The sequence below is a fragment of the Peromyscus eremicus genome, chromosome 8a (genome assembly GCF_949786415.1).
Source record: "Peromyscus eremicus chromosome 8a, PerEre_H2_v1, whole genome shotgun sequence".
NCBI classification, from domain to species: Eukaryota; Metazoa; Chordata; class Mammalia; order Rodentia; family Cricetidae; genus Peromyscus; species Peromyscus eremicus.
In genome coordinates, this window is record NC_081423.1 from 47,178,788 (window position 1) to 47,194,476 (window position 15,689).

Sequence of the window (15,689 nt, forward strand, 5' to 3'; positions counted from 1 at the left end):
ATTGGCTTTTGTTATTTCACCTTTAAAGGATTGAAAAATCAGGGCTGGCAAGACGCCTCGGTGGGTAAAGGTGCTTGCAACCAATTCTGATGACCTGAGTTCAATCCTGAAGACTACATGGTAGGAGAGAACCAGATCTTGCAACTTGACCTACACACACACACACACACACACACACACACACACACACACACATGAATGCTCGTGGGCCCTAAATAGAATTATTTTAATGTAATAACAAATTAGGCTGAAAAATCAGCAGAGCCTGTAATTCTAGCATCCAGGAGGCAGGGTTGTTAGGAGTTTGATGCCAACCAAGGCTATAGTGTGAGACTGTTTCAGAAACATAAACAATAAAGAAGCCTGAAAAAGGTATCTATCCACCTGCCTCAGAATGACTTTGGGAGTGTGCAAACATGTCCGTCCACACGTGACAAGTTACTGAAGCATACCACTGTCTTCTCCCAGCTGCCACACCCAGCAGAACAGGAACATACCCACATGTTGGTAAAATATATTTTATTTGTCCATACAAAGGAAAGGTATGAATTACCAGAATTTCATTTGCCTAGAAACATCTTTCTCTGTGTAAAATTAATTTGTGTTATACATAGGACAAAATACTTGATTTAATTTTTTTTTTTTTGTACATATTGGCTATTCTACCATCCATGTTATAGAAGACAAGCTGCTGGGACTTGCACAGCATTTTTGATTACTGGGCTGAATGAAACTCAGTCATAAATTAATGTTATAAAAATGAAAACAACAACAACAAAAGAACTAACCCCACCTTCCAAACTCAGGAAGCATTCTTTCTGGAAAACTGGAAGGAGAACTGACACTGATCCCTGTACCAGCACCTTAGACACTCACTAACGTGGCTGTGGAGCCTTCCATTTTCCTTACTTAGGAAAACAGCCGGGCAGGATCTGCACCTGGGTTTCCCTCAGGGGCTCAAGCGCATCTGTCACTCAAAATGACTCCTGAAGAGTCCCCTCCCTCGTCCCCCAGAACATCTCTCCTCCACCATCCAATGCAGAGTTTATTCCTTAGTCATTCTGCCTGAAATACCTTTTCAGGTACTACAGAGTAAGTGAACACACCTGCATGCGAACATCCCCAAGAAGGCTTTCCATGGATAGGAATAGTAATAATAATAATAATAATCTAAGTTTTTGTGGGCTTTTTTGTTGGTGTTTGATTTCAAACAAGAGAAACTTTTGAGAAATAAAGCACACCAGGAATACGTCAGAGCTTTCCTACATAAACTGGAAGAAACTGCAAACATGTGGTGGGACAAACTGCCAAGACATGACCTGGTGTCTGTCTCCTAGCAGCTCAGAAGTGAGGCTCAGTAGCTCTGCAGATGGCCAGGACAGGAAGAGACCTACGGCTTAACTTTCCATGTTGCCTAACTTCTCCGAAAAGAGGCCATGTGGGTCAGTAATAACTATCACATGAGGAAGCAGCATCCTGGGCAGATGCAGCATCCGGATCAGTCAGGAACTGTAAGCAATCAGGGCCTGATGAAGAGGCGCACATGCTGTTTGATTTATCTGACTAACACTGAAAACCTCCCCCTGCTCCATCAGTACTAATTACTGACACCTGCTTAGAGTCAAGGACTTGACCGGGAACAGAGTCTTGACTCACTTCAGGGTTCATGACTAAATGACCTCCTTCTACCTCAATGCGTCCTGTTTTTGTTATCATCTAAAGCCAGGCGTAAACAGCTTAATGAAAAAAAAAAGTGTCCAGCTTGGGAAGCGGGCAGGCAGGCTCACACATTTTCCTCCCACTTGGCTGGGTACCATTCTCTGAACTCTCCACACTTCTGCTTCGTGAGTTACATCAGACTCTGCAAGCAGCCAGAAAACCTTGGTGAAGGCCTCTGACACGGCCTCTGCTCTCTGTGAGGGACAGTGTCCTCACTCGGATTTCAGTCAAGTGTGGCGAGCACCTTTTGCACTGGTGTTTCCACACTCAAGCAGCCAGCCAGGAGATGCTAGGATTGCGGTGTGGGCCTAGTGCAGGCGATACACTACTGTGTATGGAGAGAAGAAAACGAACAGATAACCGTGAAATGGGCTGGGGATGTGGCTCAGTGTTTACCAAGTGTGCAACAGGCCCACAAAAAAAGAAAAGGATTCCTTAGATGTAACATCTAAGGAATAAACATAGCCTATGATCACCTTCTTCCCGCTCTAAACCTGCCCGGGGACCATTTTGCTGCCCAGAATAAGCTAATTTAAACTGGGCTATAACTTGTTGGAAATCACAAATTTGCTCACCAGAATATCCCTATAGACCATGGACACCTCTCACTAGTTTCTAAAGACACCATATCTTCTCGGTCCAGTGACTTGGCTCACCCAGTCAAGTTAGCCCATAAAGTGTCCCAAACAATCCTTTGTAAATGTCACAGTGCAGTCATTTCAACCATCCATGCATTCTTGATGAAAGTCTAACTCAGATAACAATCCTTCTGGGGTAGAAGCATTCTGGTTTTAGGAAGTTGAGGATTAACTGAATATATCTTGATGTCATGTCACTACACAGCTATACAACTGCCACTAACAGGCCAAAGAACCTCCCAACACAGAGGTATGCAGGGAGAATCGTCTGCATATTTTAATAGCAGAGCTGGCAACTTTTCTGCTAAGACCCCACTGACTGCCTCAGGGCAAGCTGCACAAGTATCAGACTTGAGTATCTACAAGCACCAGCTTTCCCAGCCTGGGCCCTGGAGGGCCATCCTTCAAACCCTGCTGTGGTCATTGCCTACAGAGCATCTCTGGGGTGGCCTAGGTATTTCAGAGGCATTTGGCTGCAGTGCTGGGCATCCTCCTCCTCTGCCAGGCTACTCGTCAGATCTGAGTGTTTTGTTTTTGTTTTTTCTCTACTGAGGCCACCAGCCTACTGTCCAGCGCCAGTTGGGTCTCCACACCGCAATACCTCTCTAAACGGTGATATTGAAGGATACATCTGCCCCCTTATGGGTCTCAACATCCAGCACCCTAGGTTTGTGCCCGTGGCTCTGTATGGAAGCCTGGGAGGCTCTTTGGTGTGTCCCAGCAGAACTGTCTGACTGAAGAGAGGAGCATGGTGTGGTCACTCTTATGCAAATGAACATCACCCTTTTTTTGTAAAGCAGCACTGGAGCATCTTACTTGTGGGATCTGGGAAAGGGGTCAATTGTTTGTATACACTTATAGCTAGCCAAAATGGACAGAGGGGTTGAGCAGAAGGGGATTCGGGATCATGAGGACATGGGTCCCTGTAAAAGAGGCGAGTGAAACTCACCTTGGTGCTAGGTCAGTGGGGGTGATGAACTGTCTATGTGAATTCCATCCTCAGACTATAGCATGCTGAGGCTGCTCAGTGTTTCCAGGAGGTACCCAGGCAAGAACACACCACAAACCAGCTGAGGCAGCCAAGACCCAAGGAGATAGCAGGTTGAGGACCCAAGGTGATCGAAAGCTGAATACCCGTAACGAAAATCTCAAGTTGTGCTTTTCTTCTTCTTAAATACAACGGGGAAGGGGGAAAAAAAAAAAAACCACGGAAGCACCATCGATTGTGAGGGACAGAACAAAATATCCGTGTTAAACACTTTGGAATGTTAACAGACCGTGACTCGAACTCTCTGCAGAGTGTGGCTAGGCAGCTTAGTGAATTAATTCCTTGTGAATTAAAAATAAATTATTATAAAATAGATTTCTGTACATTTTACATACATATACTCTCTCTCAATAGATAAGCCCCGAAGGGAGACTCAGTCCCAGCCAAAGTCACGGCCGGTCATCTGGTAGAACTTGCGGTTGAAGGGCCGGTAAAAGTCACGCAGCTGCCGCAGCACCTCCCGCGCGATGGCGGGGTGCGCGCGACCCTTGGTCTTGCCCAGGCAGTGCGGCTTGCCGCTGCCCTCCGCCTTCTTGAGGCACGGGAAGCCCTTGGTCTGGTTGAAGTAGAAGTGCTTGTCGGTGATGATGCGCTTGAGGCCCAGGAAATCCTGCACGCGGCGCAGCTCCCCGGCCGGGTCGCTGACCAGCCGCTCCCCGCTCACAAAGAGCATCTGGCCCAGCGGGAAGTGGCGCAGCCAGGGCTCCAGGTGCTTGGCGTACAGGCCGATCTGGATGGCGCTCCAGGACGTGTCGATGAGGCCCGCGCTGCGGTTGCGGAAAGTCAGGCTCTCGAAGCTAGGGATGTCCGGCCGCTTGGACAGCGTCTGCGTGTAGTCCGAGATGGCCCTGGTCACCGGGTCGCGCACCACCACGATGAGCTTGGTGTCCTTGGACATGGCCGAGATGCGTGCGGGTGCCTCCCGGGTCACGAAGTAGCTGGGCGTCTTCTCCATGGTGATCTGTCCCTCCAGGGTTCTGGGCATCAGGTCCCTGCGGGAGGCAAAGAAATAATCTGGGGTCAGAAAATGGCGCTTCTAGCTAGGCGGCGATGGCTCACACTTTTAATCCCAGCACTCCAGAGGCAGAGGCAGGCCGATCTCCATGAGTTCGAGGCCAGCTTGGTCTAGGGAGTGAGTTCCAGGACAGCTAGAGCTACACAGAGAAACCCTGTCTCGAAAAACCAAAACCAAAACCAAAACCAAAACCAAAACCAAAACCAAAACCAAAACCAAAACCAAAAAAAAAAAAAAAAGGAGCTTCTTCAGCCTCCTGGCTCAATGTTACATCTACCCCAGCTCCCTCTTATAATTGAGGCCATTTCTTAAAACAAACATGAAACAGGATTTTAGAGGTAGGGTGCATTAATGCGACCCCAACCCCAGGCTTGGAGGCCACATAGCCATCTCCCAGCTGAAGCATCTTCTCTCTAGGCCGAAGAACAAGGCCAGTTTCTCTGAGGTGCTGGTGTGGGTGTTGCCTCTCCTTAAGTTAACGCATTGCATCTGGTTTTCACAATGCCCCATCCCCCGCACACACACACACACACACACACACACACACACACACACACACACCTGATAGGTCTTTCCTCAGAAATGGTACTGTCCAGCAATCCTTCACATGTCCACCAAACCAAGATGGTCTTGGGCACCAGAAATGGGACTTGACAAAATGGCCAAAAAGCAACCAAGCAGGCAATATCCCAAAACTCAATGAGGTCAGTATAAACGGACAGAAAAACACCACATGAAAATCTCAAGACACAATTCGAGAAACTTCCAAAAAAAATCTTAGATTCCATTAGAGCAAAATAATTACAAGATATCCACCAGAGCTTTAATTTCACCCAAAGCACTAGATAACACTGTTGACACAGTCAACACAGGTCATGATATCTGGACTGGATTTTTGCATTGGAAAATGACAATCATTTTGACTACGTACTTCAGTGATGTGGCACCTTGGTTACAAGATGTGAAAACAAAGGGAGCTGAACTACACCATCTGTAGTAGTTTGTGGTAGTCCATAGATTCTGATATGTGACCATGAAATGACTGCTACGAAGCTGGGGGTGCGTGGGGGCCAAGCCCGGAATCTCGGATTGAGGAGTCTAGATCCTGTTAGTCGACTTGAGGACATTTTCAGTAAATTGGATGAAGAAGCTCTAGGGAGTAAAACAGCACCCATCAAAGGGGAGCAAAGGGGAGCATGGGAGAAAGAGAACCGGGGAACTCTGGGTAGGGAGGGTGGCAGACAAGAATGAGAATACGACATACAGACATGCCTATGAAAGAGGGGAGCTGAGTGACACATCCTCCTATGGTGAGAGGTCCAGATGTATGGACAATTCTTCAATTCTAAAAAGGCTCTATGAAGTCAGAAGCCATGGGTGTCTTCCTCTACCCCCTCACCGACACACACACACACACACACACACACACACACACACACATACACACACACACACACACACACTGTTCAATCCCTATCACCTAACATGGTGCACAGAACCCCAGCAGGTATCCGCTAAATAAACACAAACAGTAACGGGTAAGCGGTCTTGCTGATAGGTAAGCCCCAAGTGGAAATAGTAAAGGCAAATGTCTGTGCTTTGTTTCACAGTGTGAGTGAGCTGGACTCGGAATCCCTCCCTACTGCTTCACACCTGTACGGCCAGGAGATGAGTTAATCGACACCTCGGAGCTTTGGTACCCTAATGTGCAAAACAGGAATAATTCCATCTACCTGCTGAGTTGTTGAGAGAATTAAAGGAGGATTTCAGAGCCACAGCAATCTAGCTTAAGGCATGAAGGATGTGGGTCTTGAGGTCAGGCCTAGGTTCAGCTCTTGCTTTTGTTGCTTTTTACCTTGACTTTCTTATTTGGGGGGGGGGGCATCTTCTCTTCATCTGTGAAAATGGAGATAGCAGTGGCTACCTCATCAGTGTTTGAGGAGGATAAAAATAGTCAGTAATCACTATGTAGAGCATACATGACGTGCGCACCGTGTCTGGTGAATGCCCAATAATATCATTCTAGCCCCATCATTTATTATCCCCACGCACATGATTCCTGCCGGGGTAGCTCTGTCAAAGGAGGTACATTAAATAACTAGGCACTAGATTTGGTCACAGATCTAAAGTCACCTGTTAGCTGTGGGGTAGAGATTCTGATTGATTTTTGCCTGGGCACAAGGATGAAAAAAAGAGAGAGAAATTTTCACTTTTTTTTTTTTTTTGGTAAATATTTCCTTCTCAGCAGGCAGAACATTCTAAATGTCTAATTTCAAGCCATCATACTGCCTGTGGCAGTAATCAGAGCCCATTTTTAGAAATGACAGCATAAAGTTTATTACATAAGACAGAAAGCTTGGTTTGCTGGAGAGCGCAGCTCCTTCCAGGACAAGCCTACTGGGAGTTCCACACAAGCACGCTTCACCTGGTCTGGAGGAAGCTCCTCATAGCCCCGCTGGGTGCTAAAGCCAGATTAACCCATTTTGCCCACTTAGTGTAGGGTAGTGGTGCCATCAGGCCGAGGTAATCAAGGATTAAGGAGTCCCAGCTCTCAACTTACTTAGCACGTCTCTAAAAAGTGGGTCAGCTCAGACACGGGCCAGGTTTCTTCTCTGTGCTGAGCTAGCTGTCTGCAACTGGGCGGCTTATAAGAAATCCAGACTCAAAATGAACGCAAGATGGCCACGCTGAGAAGCAATCTAGTGTCCTGGGTTGTTTCTTCCCAGCCCCTCCCCCCACCCCCTTGGGTGGCCAGAGCCACCAGAGACCGGAGGACTCAGGATACCTGTCTGCAGAGATGCATTCCGATCTGACATAGACTTTGAAGTCTGGCCCTGGTGTACCTCTCAAGACCACAGTGTATTAAAGACTGTGTGACCCTGGATGGGTGAGCTGCCCATCCATGTGACAGCTTCCTCAGCTGAACACTGACAGCAAGGATGGTGTCCTGCTCTTACAGGTGTTTAGGAAGCTGATCTTCGTACCTAGACTGGTGGTACCCCATTGGCACTAGGAAAACACTACCTACCCATCACCTTCTGCCAGGATCTTGGCAGAGCACTGGTCACTTCGCCAGCTCTTCCCACAGACAGCAATGCACACAAGGATCTGCTCTCAGCCTGCCTGGCTCCATGGCATCCCTTAGGAGGGCCTGGTGGGAACTGAACGAAATGTCTCGATTGTCTTTTGTGAATAGGAAGCCATACAGTAGGAGCCGTGAAAAGGAACAGCGACTGCATTACATAGTCCCCGAGTTATGGGCATTTACTGTGCCTGAACACCTGCTAGTCTGCCAAAGCGTTAGGGGACATTGGCTGGGGAAACCACTGTCTCCAGACATGCCTCACAGGACACTCCTCAAGCTATAGGACTCTGAGAGCCAGGGGACCTACTTCTGTGACTGTGACACCCAGTCCCTGGTGTGACAGAATCTGAGGCTGCTCTCCCCAGAGAGTTTGATGCAGACGGTGGACAGTCAGAAGTGAGTGTGTGTCTGGGTTCTCCACCACTAAATGCTTCCAGAACCCCCTCTGCAGACTTGGGGCCCATCGATGTCAGGCTCTGGAGCTCTGACAGATCTGGCATCGATCTCCCACACAGCTACAGACCAGCCTAAGGGAAGGCTCAGAGGCCTGACTCAAAATTAGTCAAGGGCTGAACCTTTGTTTCCACCAAGCAGGGAACAGAGCACCACCTAAGCATATGAAGCACTCCTTACACGGAACTTTCCAGGTGCTTACAGTAAGTCCTCTCCTTCTACTTGGAGCTGACCTTTTCCTCACATCCCACCAGCAGGTTCTGAAGCCAGGTTCTTCCCACGCACTACACACATGCATGCACACACCTTCCACAACCTTCCTGAGCTCAACAGTGGTTCAGAGGAGAAAGGATAAACTAGCAGCCAAGGGCAAGACCCTTCCCTCTCGAGCAGGCTGCCTGCCCACCCCAGGCATCCTAGAGGCCACTGCAGCCCCGGGCTGGCCCCCACAGATGCACATCCCATGGGGTAATTGAGCTGCTCATTACGAAAGCCAGTTTCTCAAATGGATAGTCACAGCTAATAATTATGCTGTGCTTTGGAGGCTCACAAAGGAACTTTCACATGCATTATCTGATTTAATCCCTCACCACAGGCCTTTGAGGTAGGTATTGTAATCCCCAATTTACTTATGAAGAAGCTGAGTCTAAAGCAGAGAGGGTGATGCGTGGGTCACCCCATTCCACCCATCCCCATCTCTCCGTGATGGTAATCCTTGTGTCTGAACAAGACCTAAGAGTGCGTGGAGCTTGGCACGTCTCTTTTTAGATACCGGTGTGTTGGTAGATTAAATACCTACCCCTGGTTCATAGATTAGAATCTTAATGGTAGATACTTAAGTCCCAATCAGACCACTGCTGATCATAATTGTTCAAATAGGAGTCAGATTTCAAAACAATAAGCCTCTTTGGCTCACATATCCCCATCGTTACCTGCATGATAGGGCGCCTGGAAAATCACCAATGGTTCCAACAGCCCTGCCCTCCAGCATCCCTGGCTCATCCCCTACTCTCCCCTTTGCCACCTGGGTGGGAGAGTACACCTCTCTGAAAGCACAAAACCCTGGAACGCGTCATGAATCAAGGCTTGTGAAGCTGAGGGCACAGGCCATCTCAGTCCAAGGCTAAGAAGTGAGCCACTACACATAGCGCATGCGTGGAAACGTCCCTTCGGATGGCCTGGGAGACACTGTCTTGGCATGGGTGCCTACCTCGGAAACAGAGTGACAGATAGCACTGATCGATAGCACAGATAGATCCTTTCTGCTGAAAGGATCCGCTCCTCCAGTGAAACCTGCAGAGCGAGGCAGGCTTGTCACCCCATCTTAAAGCCTCGAGATGCCCAGGAACTCCCAGGGACACCCGAAGCCTGAAAGAGCTGTACCTCAAAGCAGTACACGGCAGGCTAGGCGGCCTGAGAGGAGCACGGCTTTGACTCTGTGGGAATACTTACAAGGAAGTCACGTGTATCTCATTGCTGCCCAAGTTCTCCTCTAGGTGCACATCAGAACCACTGAGGGTGGTTTAACAAGGACTAAATGCCTGGGCTCCACCCACACAGACCCAATGAACCAGGGCCTGGCTGGGCAGGGCTCCAGCGTGGAACTCTAACGATTCTCCTGTGCAGACAGGATGGAGCATCTATGGCCTCAGACTCTATCATGCACTTCGGTGCCCCTCCCCCCACATCCCACCACCACCACCACCCCACCCCCGCCATTGGCTACTTTGAAGAAAAGAACAGGGAGAGGGATACACACTGAAAATCCTGATACTCTGGACTGAGAGTTGGAGGCCAGCTTTGGCCACATAGTGAATTCCAGGCCAGTCTGGGAGTGTGTAATGCCTTGGAGAGGACCTGAGTTCGAGTTCCAGCACATCAGGAGACAGCTCACAACTGCCTATAACTCCAGCTCCAGGGGATCCAATTAGTTCTTTCGGCCCCTGTGGACACTAGTATACACACACACACACACATTTATGCACACATACATAAAAATGAGATGAATCTTTTTAAAAGCATGCCTGGGGTACAACATCGTGAGCAGATTATTTGGTGAATCTAAGACCATTTGGGTCAAAGTCCCAGAGGTCAGGTGGGAAGAGCATCCCATTCTCTCAGCTGTCATTATCCTTCATAGGAGTGAGGTTGTGCGTCCTGGTGGTCTGCAAATTGCACACAGGAACATACAAATAGAGTCAGGCTTACTGCACACCAAAGCGAAGGGTGTTTCCTGTCACTGATTGCTCTCTCCCCACACACAGATCTGACTAGAGTAAAATAGAAGGAAGCAACTGCAGCCGCTGAAGCACACCCCTACTCACGCGACCAAGGAAAACCAAGAGGCACACCTCCTCCTTTTGTTGCCGAAGGCTAGACCACATGGTGCCAGACCGAAGGAAGAATAAACTCACCATTGCCCTGTGTGTGCTTTTTCTCGAAGCTGGTGGTTTAAACCCCCTATTTTTAAAAGTCTCATAGAATTCCAATGAATGTAAAAATCAGCAGCTAGAGCTGGGCATGGTAGCACATGCCTGGAATCCCTGCATTTGGGAAGCTGGGGCAGGAGGACTGCTTCCAGTTAGAGGCCAGTATAGCTGCCAACCGAAAAAGGAAAGAGGAGGGAAGGAAGGAAGAAAAGGCTATTGAGCCTTTTGGTGGTGATGTTAGACATTTAACCAGGGTCATGCACGTGCTAAGTGCTCTATAATCTATACTCTAAACCCTCTTTTTATTTGGATGCAGGGTCTCATTAAGTTGCCTGGACTGGTCTTGAGCTTGTTGTGATCCTCCTGCCTCAGCTTCTGAAGCCAGTGGACTTACAGGCCAGCATCGACAGGCTTGGTTATCCTTTCTAATATTCAGGCGGGGAAGATAAGGTGGACAACTAGTGTCCCAGCCTAGGGTCCGGGTATCAGATATTCCATGCCATTCTCTGCAGACTGGAGAACTCAGCACAGAAGTAGAGTCCATGAATGCCGGTTGGTTTCCCCAGAAGAGAATCAGAGTCCACTAGTGACATCCCAAGCCCTAGTAGGGCTTCTAAGCCTGGCTGGAAGCAGGTTGTTAAAAACAAAACCCGAGGGAGTAAGAAATGAGAATGGACTGGAGAAGTTCTACAAAAGCACTGATTTTGAAGTTTCCGAGCACCAAATGCTGTCCCGATTTTCTTCCTTTGTTCTTGTTCTTGTTCTTCTTTTTTTTTTCCTCTAGCAATACCCCCGTCTGACCATCCAGCAATGGAATTTACTACTTGAATGGGAAAATGACACGGTCCAAAAGGAAGATGATTAAAATGGGCGTAACCCCCTCGCTGTAGCCTGACAGATGCTGGGTAGTCACACAAAACAGCTGATGCGAGGTAATGACCTTCAGAGACTAGGCTGGTGTGGGATAGGTCTGTCTGGTCTTCAGTCAACTGAGGAGGGCTGAGCAGGCAGCGGCGATGAAACTCCTCTTCCTCTTCCATGGACAATCACATCCTTGCCAAGTTACGGAAATACCCCGCGTTTTCTGAATGTCAATGAAGACGCTTTCTTCTTTTAAAAAGTTTTACTTTTTAAACTTACAGGAGAAAAGAATCAATCATGTCCCGTACTAAGAATGTTGACAAATACACAGAATGAAACAGCCCCCTTTACAATCATGAAAGAACAGTCCCACCGTAGCCGAGCTCCCTGTGGTGGGTGCCCTGGCCCACCATGGCTTGGCATGTCCCCTAATACAGGGCCAAAGGCTGACCAAGTCCAGGATACCATCCCAGGGAAAATACAAGAGAAATGAGAAAATGGTCACTCAACATTTGACCAGATTTTGATAAAATAGATAGAGTTTCTGAAGCATCAAAATGAAGTTATTCTGTGAGGCTCTCTGCTGCTAATCGGTGTGACCTCTTGGCTAGATCCCCAGATTCTCAGGCCTTGGATCCCACATCTGTTAATTAGCCAGGAGAAGAGGCCAAAATGGCTCTGCCCACTCAGTTCCACAGCTCTGACCAAAATCTCAAGGCCCAGGCCAGAAAACAGATGACCCGCCCGCTTAGCATTTCCGAAAAGCCCATGTCTAGCCTTGCACCGTTCATAGATGCGTGACAGAAGAACCAAGGTTTCTAGGAAGATTGTGTCTCACACCCCTTTCAAAGAAAAAAAAAAAAAAAGGTTTTCCAGCAGGTCCCAGCAATGAGGAAACTGCCTTGAAAAGTGGGAAAGTAAACCAAGTGTCCTTTTTTGAGCATCTGGCAAACCCATAAACACTAGCAGCTGAACTGAAAATGTCCTGGGGTCCAGGGAGGGAGGGATGACTAGGCGGGAGGTGTTCCAGGGCAGGAAAACCTCCTAGGACATTACAACAGTGGGAACAGGGAATCTTAACCAGCTTTCCATTGCTGCGATGAATTACCAGAGAGAAACCACTTCCAGGGAAGAAAGGTTGGGCTTAGGGTTTCAGAGGTTCATTTCATGGGCCCTGGGCCCTGTTGCCCTTAGGCCTGTAGCAAGACAGAACATCAAGGCAGTGGAGGATTGTGCCTGAGGTTCAGAGAGAGGAAAGGTTGGGAGAAGGCCAATGTCCTGCTCAGGGGCACACCCCCTGTAACTCAACTTCCTTCTACAAGGGTAACCTCCTAAAAGCTCCAGCAGCTCCCAATGGAGCTGAAGGGTTTGGGCAGAGGGCACTCCAGGCAGGCATGCTCCAGGACCTTTCAAAAGAAACTCTAAGGAAGACAGAGTGCAGCAAGGCCATTAGTCCTCATCACAGGATCTGAGGCAGTGGCCGACCTAAGGGAAAACACACTCCTGCGAAGGCCTGCCTCCACTTGAAGAAGGTGCCCCCAAATCCTCTGCTGTCTTTGCACCTGGTGATAGTCGAAGTCACAGGGAGCCTCGGGAGTGAGAGGACAATTGTTCCTCCGGTGTCCTCTTCTGCAGGAAGACAGTACCCAGCCAAGGGCTGTGAAAAGAACTCTGCTAGGAAATCTAGCCTGTGTGTGCCCGGACAGACAGCCAATGAGAAGCAGAAGCTGACCTGGGGTCTTTCTTTACAGCACACTCCTCTTTCTTCCCAGGGGGCTCCACGTGGTGGAGCAGGACCATGCTATCAGTTGTCAGTATGGGCCTTCATCTGGGCCTTCTCACTTCCTCAGAGGCCTGGAGCCCACCAGCCGCTGAACCCCTTCAAAGGGCCACATCTCCATAAGTAACTGTCTCCCTTTGGGGGAGATGTTTGCATATCAAAGCACTCCTTTGGGAGAGTTTAAAATCATTTCAAATGAAACTGTAAATAGTCTAGATTTCAGGTCTTGCGGAAGTGATGTCATGATTCTTAGAAAGTTCATGGGTCCTTTTGTCCTTTCACTTTTTTTTTTTTTTAAGGTAATGGGTTGGAAAGAAGAGAAATAACAAAGGAGAGCTCCCCAGTCCTGGCCCCAACCCCTGCCCAAGGATTTGGCCTCCATTGTCCTGGAGTTTCAATGCTGCTCTGAAATAAAAGCTTCTCAATGCTGGGGGTGGGGTGGGGGGTGCGAATGAGCATCTCACTGCCGGGCAGCTGGAGGGAGCCCCCTTTCCTTGGGGCCTTTGCCTGGGTCTTAGGCCCAGCTCACAAAGGGGGTGGTTCCTGTTCCGGGAAGGGGCTGGGCCTTGGAGGGGGAGTGAAAAGCTAATGGGCTTTTGTGTTCCAGATCCCCGGGCTTCTGCTTCTGTTTACTGGGTCTCACTGAGGCCTGAGAGGGGCAAATCTTGCGAAATCTGAAGGATCTGTGTCCTCTTTCCTAGAAAAAAAAAGAAACCTTAAAATCATCAGAAAGAAAGACAGAAGATTTTTCTGGCCAGACTTAGTAGAAAGCAAAAGCAAAAAAAAAAAAAAAAAAAAAAAAAAAAAAAAAGGCCGCAGGAGACCCAGAATGAGAATGGAATGGCCCAAGATCCTACTGTGCATAGTCTCACCACACGATGATTGGTCCCTAGGGTCAGGAATACCCAGGATGGGTGCAGATCCAGTCCTGTGACTTCACCTTCCAACTAGGAGTCAAGTTTAGGCAGCTTGGTGGTGGTGGTGGTGGTGGTGGTGGTGTGTGTGTGTACAGACTCACTCAAGAGCTTCAGACCCCTTGGGCAGCCAAGGTTAAGACAGAACCAATGGAAATCTCGGAGTAAGACCCCACCCCATCTGACCCCAGATACATAGGGAGGGACAGAGAGCCAACTTCTCTACACAGTGGCCCACTAGCCTAAGAAACCCAGGGCTTCTGTTCCTGCCCTGCCTGTGCACCAGGCTGGGACTTTGAATGAACCCTTCCAAGCCTTGGAATCAGTGTCTCCAGTGTGTACAGATGAATGGTTTTGGACCAGTGAGACGCCTCAGCAGGGAAAAGCATTTGCCCCCCCCCCTCCCCCGGGCTCCATGACCTGAGTTCAGTTTTGGGAACTGAAGGGAGAAGGGGAGAACCAACTCCCAAAAGTCATCCTCTAACGTACACACACACACACACACACACACACACACACACACACACACACGCAGGAGCATGTGGGCACCGACACACACAGACAACGACAATAATCAAAATACAATAACTTTTTTAAGATCAATGGATCAGTTTAAAGGTTGTGTAAAGTAACTCTTAAAACTGCCGCCTTCCCATTCACCTTCCCCTATAGGCCACATTAGGTTGGCATGAGCCAGCAGAGGGTAAGCAGAAACCATCAACACTTGACGGTTGAGTACTTACAAGATGCTCCTGGGGGGTTGCATCATCCAGACCCTGGGGGATGTGACTAGGGAAAGGTCAGTGTCAAATATACCTTAGATCTAGGCACCCACTTGTAAGCTGTCTGTGGTCCAGGTCTGTGAAACAGAAACATTTATCCTTCCATTTCCCCGCCCCCTCCTCTCTCTTCCTTCTTTCCTTTTTTTCTCCTCCTCTTCCTCCTCCTCCTCCTCCTCCTCCTCCTCCTCCTCCTCCTCCTCCTCCTCCTTTCTAACATAGTTTGGAGGAGAATGAGCTCTGAAAACCCGCAGAATTCTCTCAAGGTGGGCGGGTGGGCTAGTCTCATTCCTTCGGATGGCTCCAAGCTCCGGGGTCAGGGGTGGACAACAGACACTGCACCATCTCGGTTCTTAAACTCAAAGATTTATTTAAAAACAGACATTTGAAAGAGTCCTGATTCCCTGTATCCCTTTGCACTCCATGCCCTCTCCTTCTCGGCCCCAAGAAGGGTGCCAGCCATAAAGACACTGGAGGCAGGATGTGGGGATGAGGCAGCTTTTCATTCGGCAGATAGGAGTGCGGGACAGAGGTTCCTGAGAGGAGGTGAAAAGTCATAATCCAAGCCACCAGTGAGCTCCCTTCTCCCTCCTGGGAAGTTAAGTTGGAGATAATGGCTAATCCCCACCCCCTCCCCCTCTTCTGTTCAGCAAGCAACCCTCCCACCTACCTTTTTCTGCTTATCAACCAAAAATCTACAAGGAAGGCAGGTTCAGGGGGGCGAACGCAAGCCCAGTCCTCTTATCGCTGACTTTAAAGGAACCCAGAACATTTTAGAAAACAAAAGAAGTGCTTTCTAACACAGCAACTCCCGAGGTGTGAAACCTGGAAAGGCTGCTGACTGAGGACCAGCTGCTGTCTCTCATCTTACACAACTTCACTCTGGTTTATTTCCTGGTTGGTTTGAAGCTGACCAAGGAAAACTCTTAGTTTAAAAGCCAGTGGAAGCCCCGGCCGGGATCCTCCCA

General features: G+C 48.8%; 1 protein-coding gene across 1 annotated transcript in view; it reads right to left on the bottom strand.

Annotated features, from left to right (window-relative positions):
- Positions 1-2,279: 2,279 nt before the first annotated feature.
- The window catches only part of Hs3st3b1 (heparan sulfate-glucosamine 3-sulfotransferase 3B1), a 35,222-nt gene continuing 21,812 nt past the window's right edge, over positions 2,280-15,689 (bottom strand). Inside the window, exon 2 of the mRNA XM_059269394.1 lies at positions 2,280-4,397. Coding sequence (XP_059125377.1) covers positions 3,779-4,397 — 619 coding nt within the window. The 3' untranslated portion in view covers positions 2,280-3,778. The remainder of the gene's footprint in view (positions 4,398-15,689) is intronic.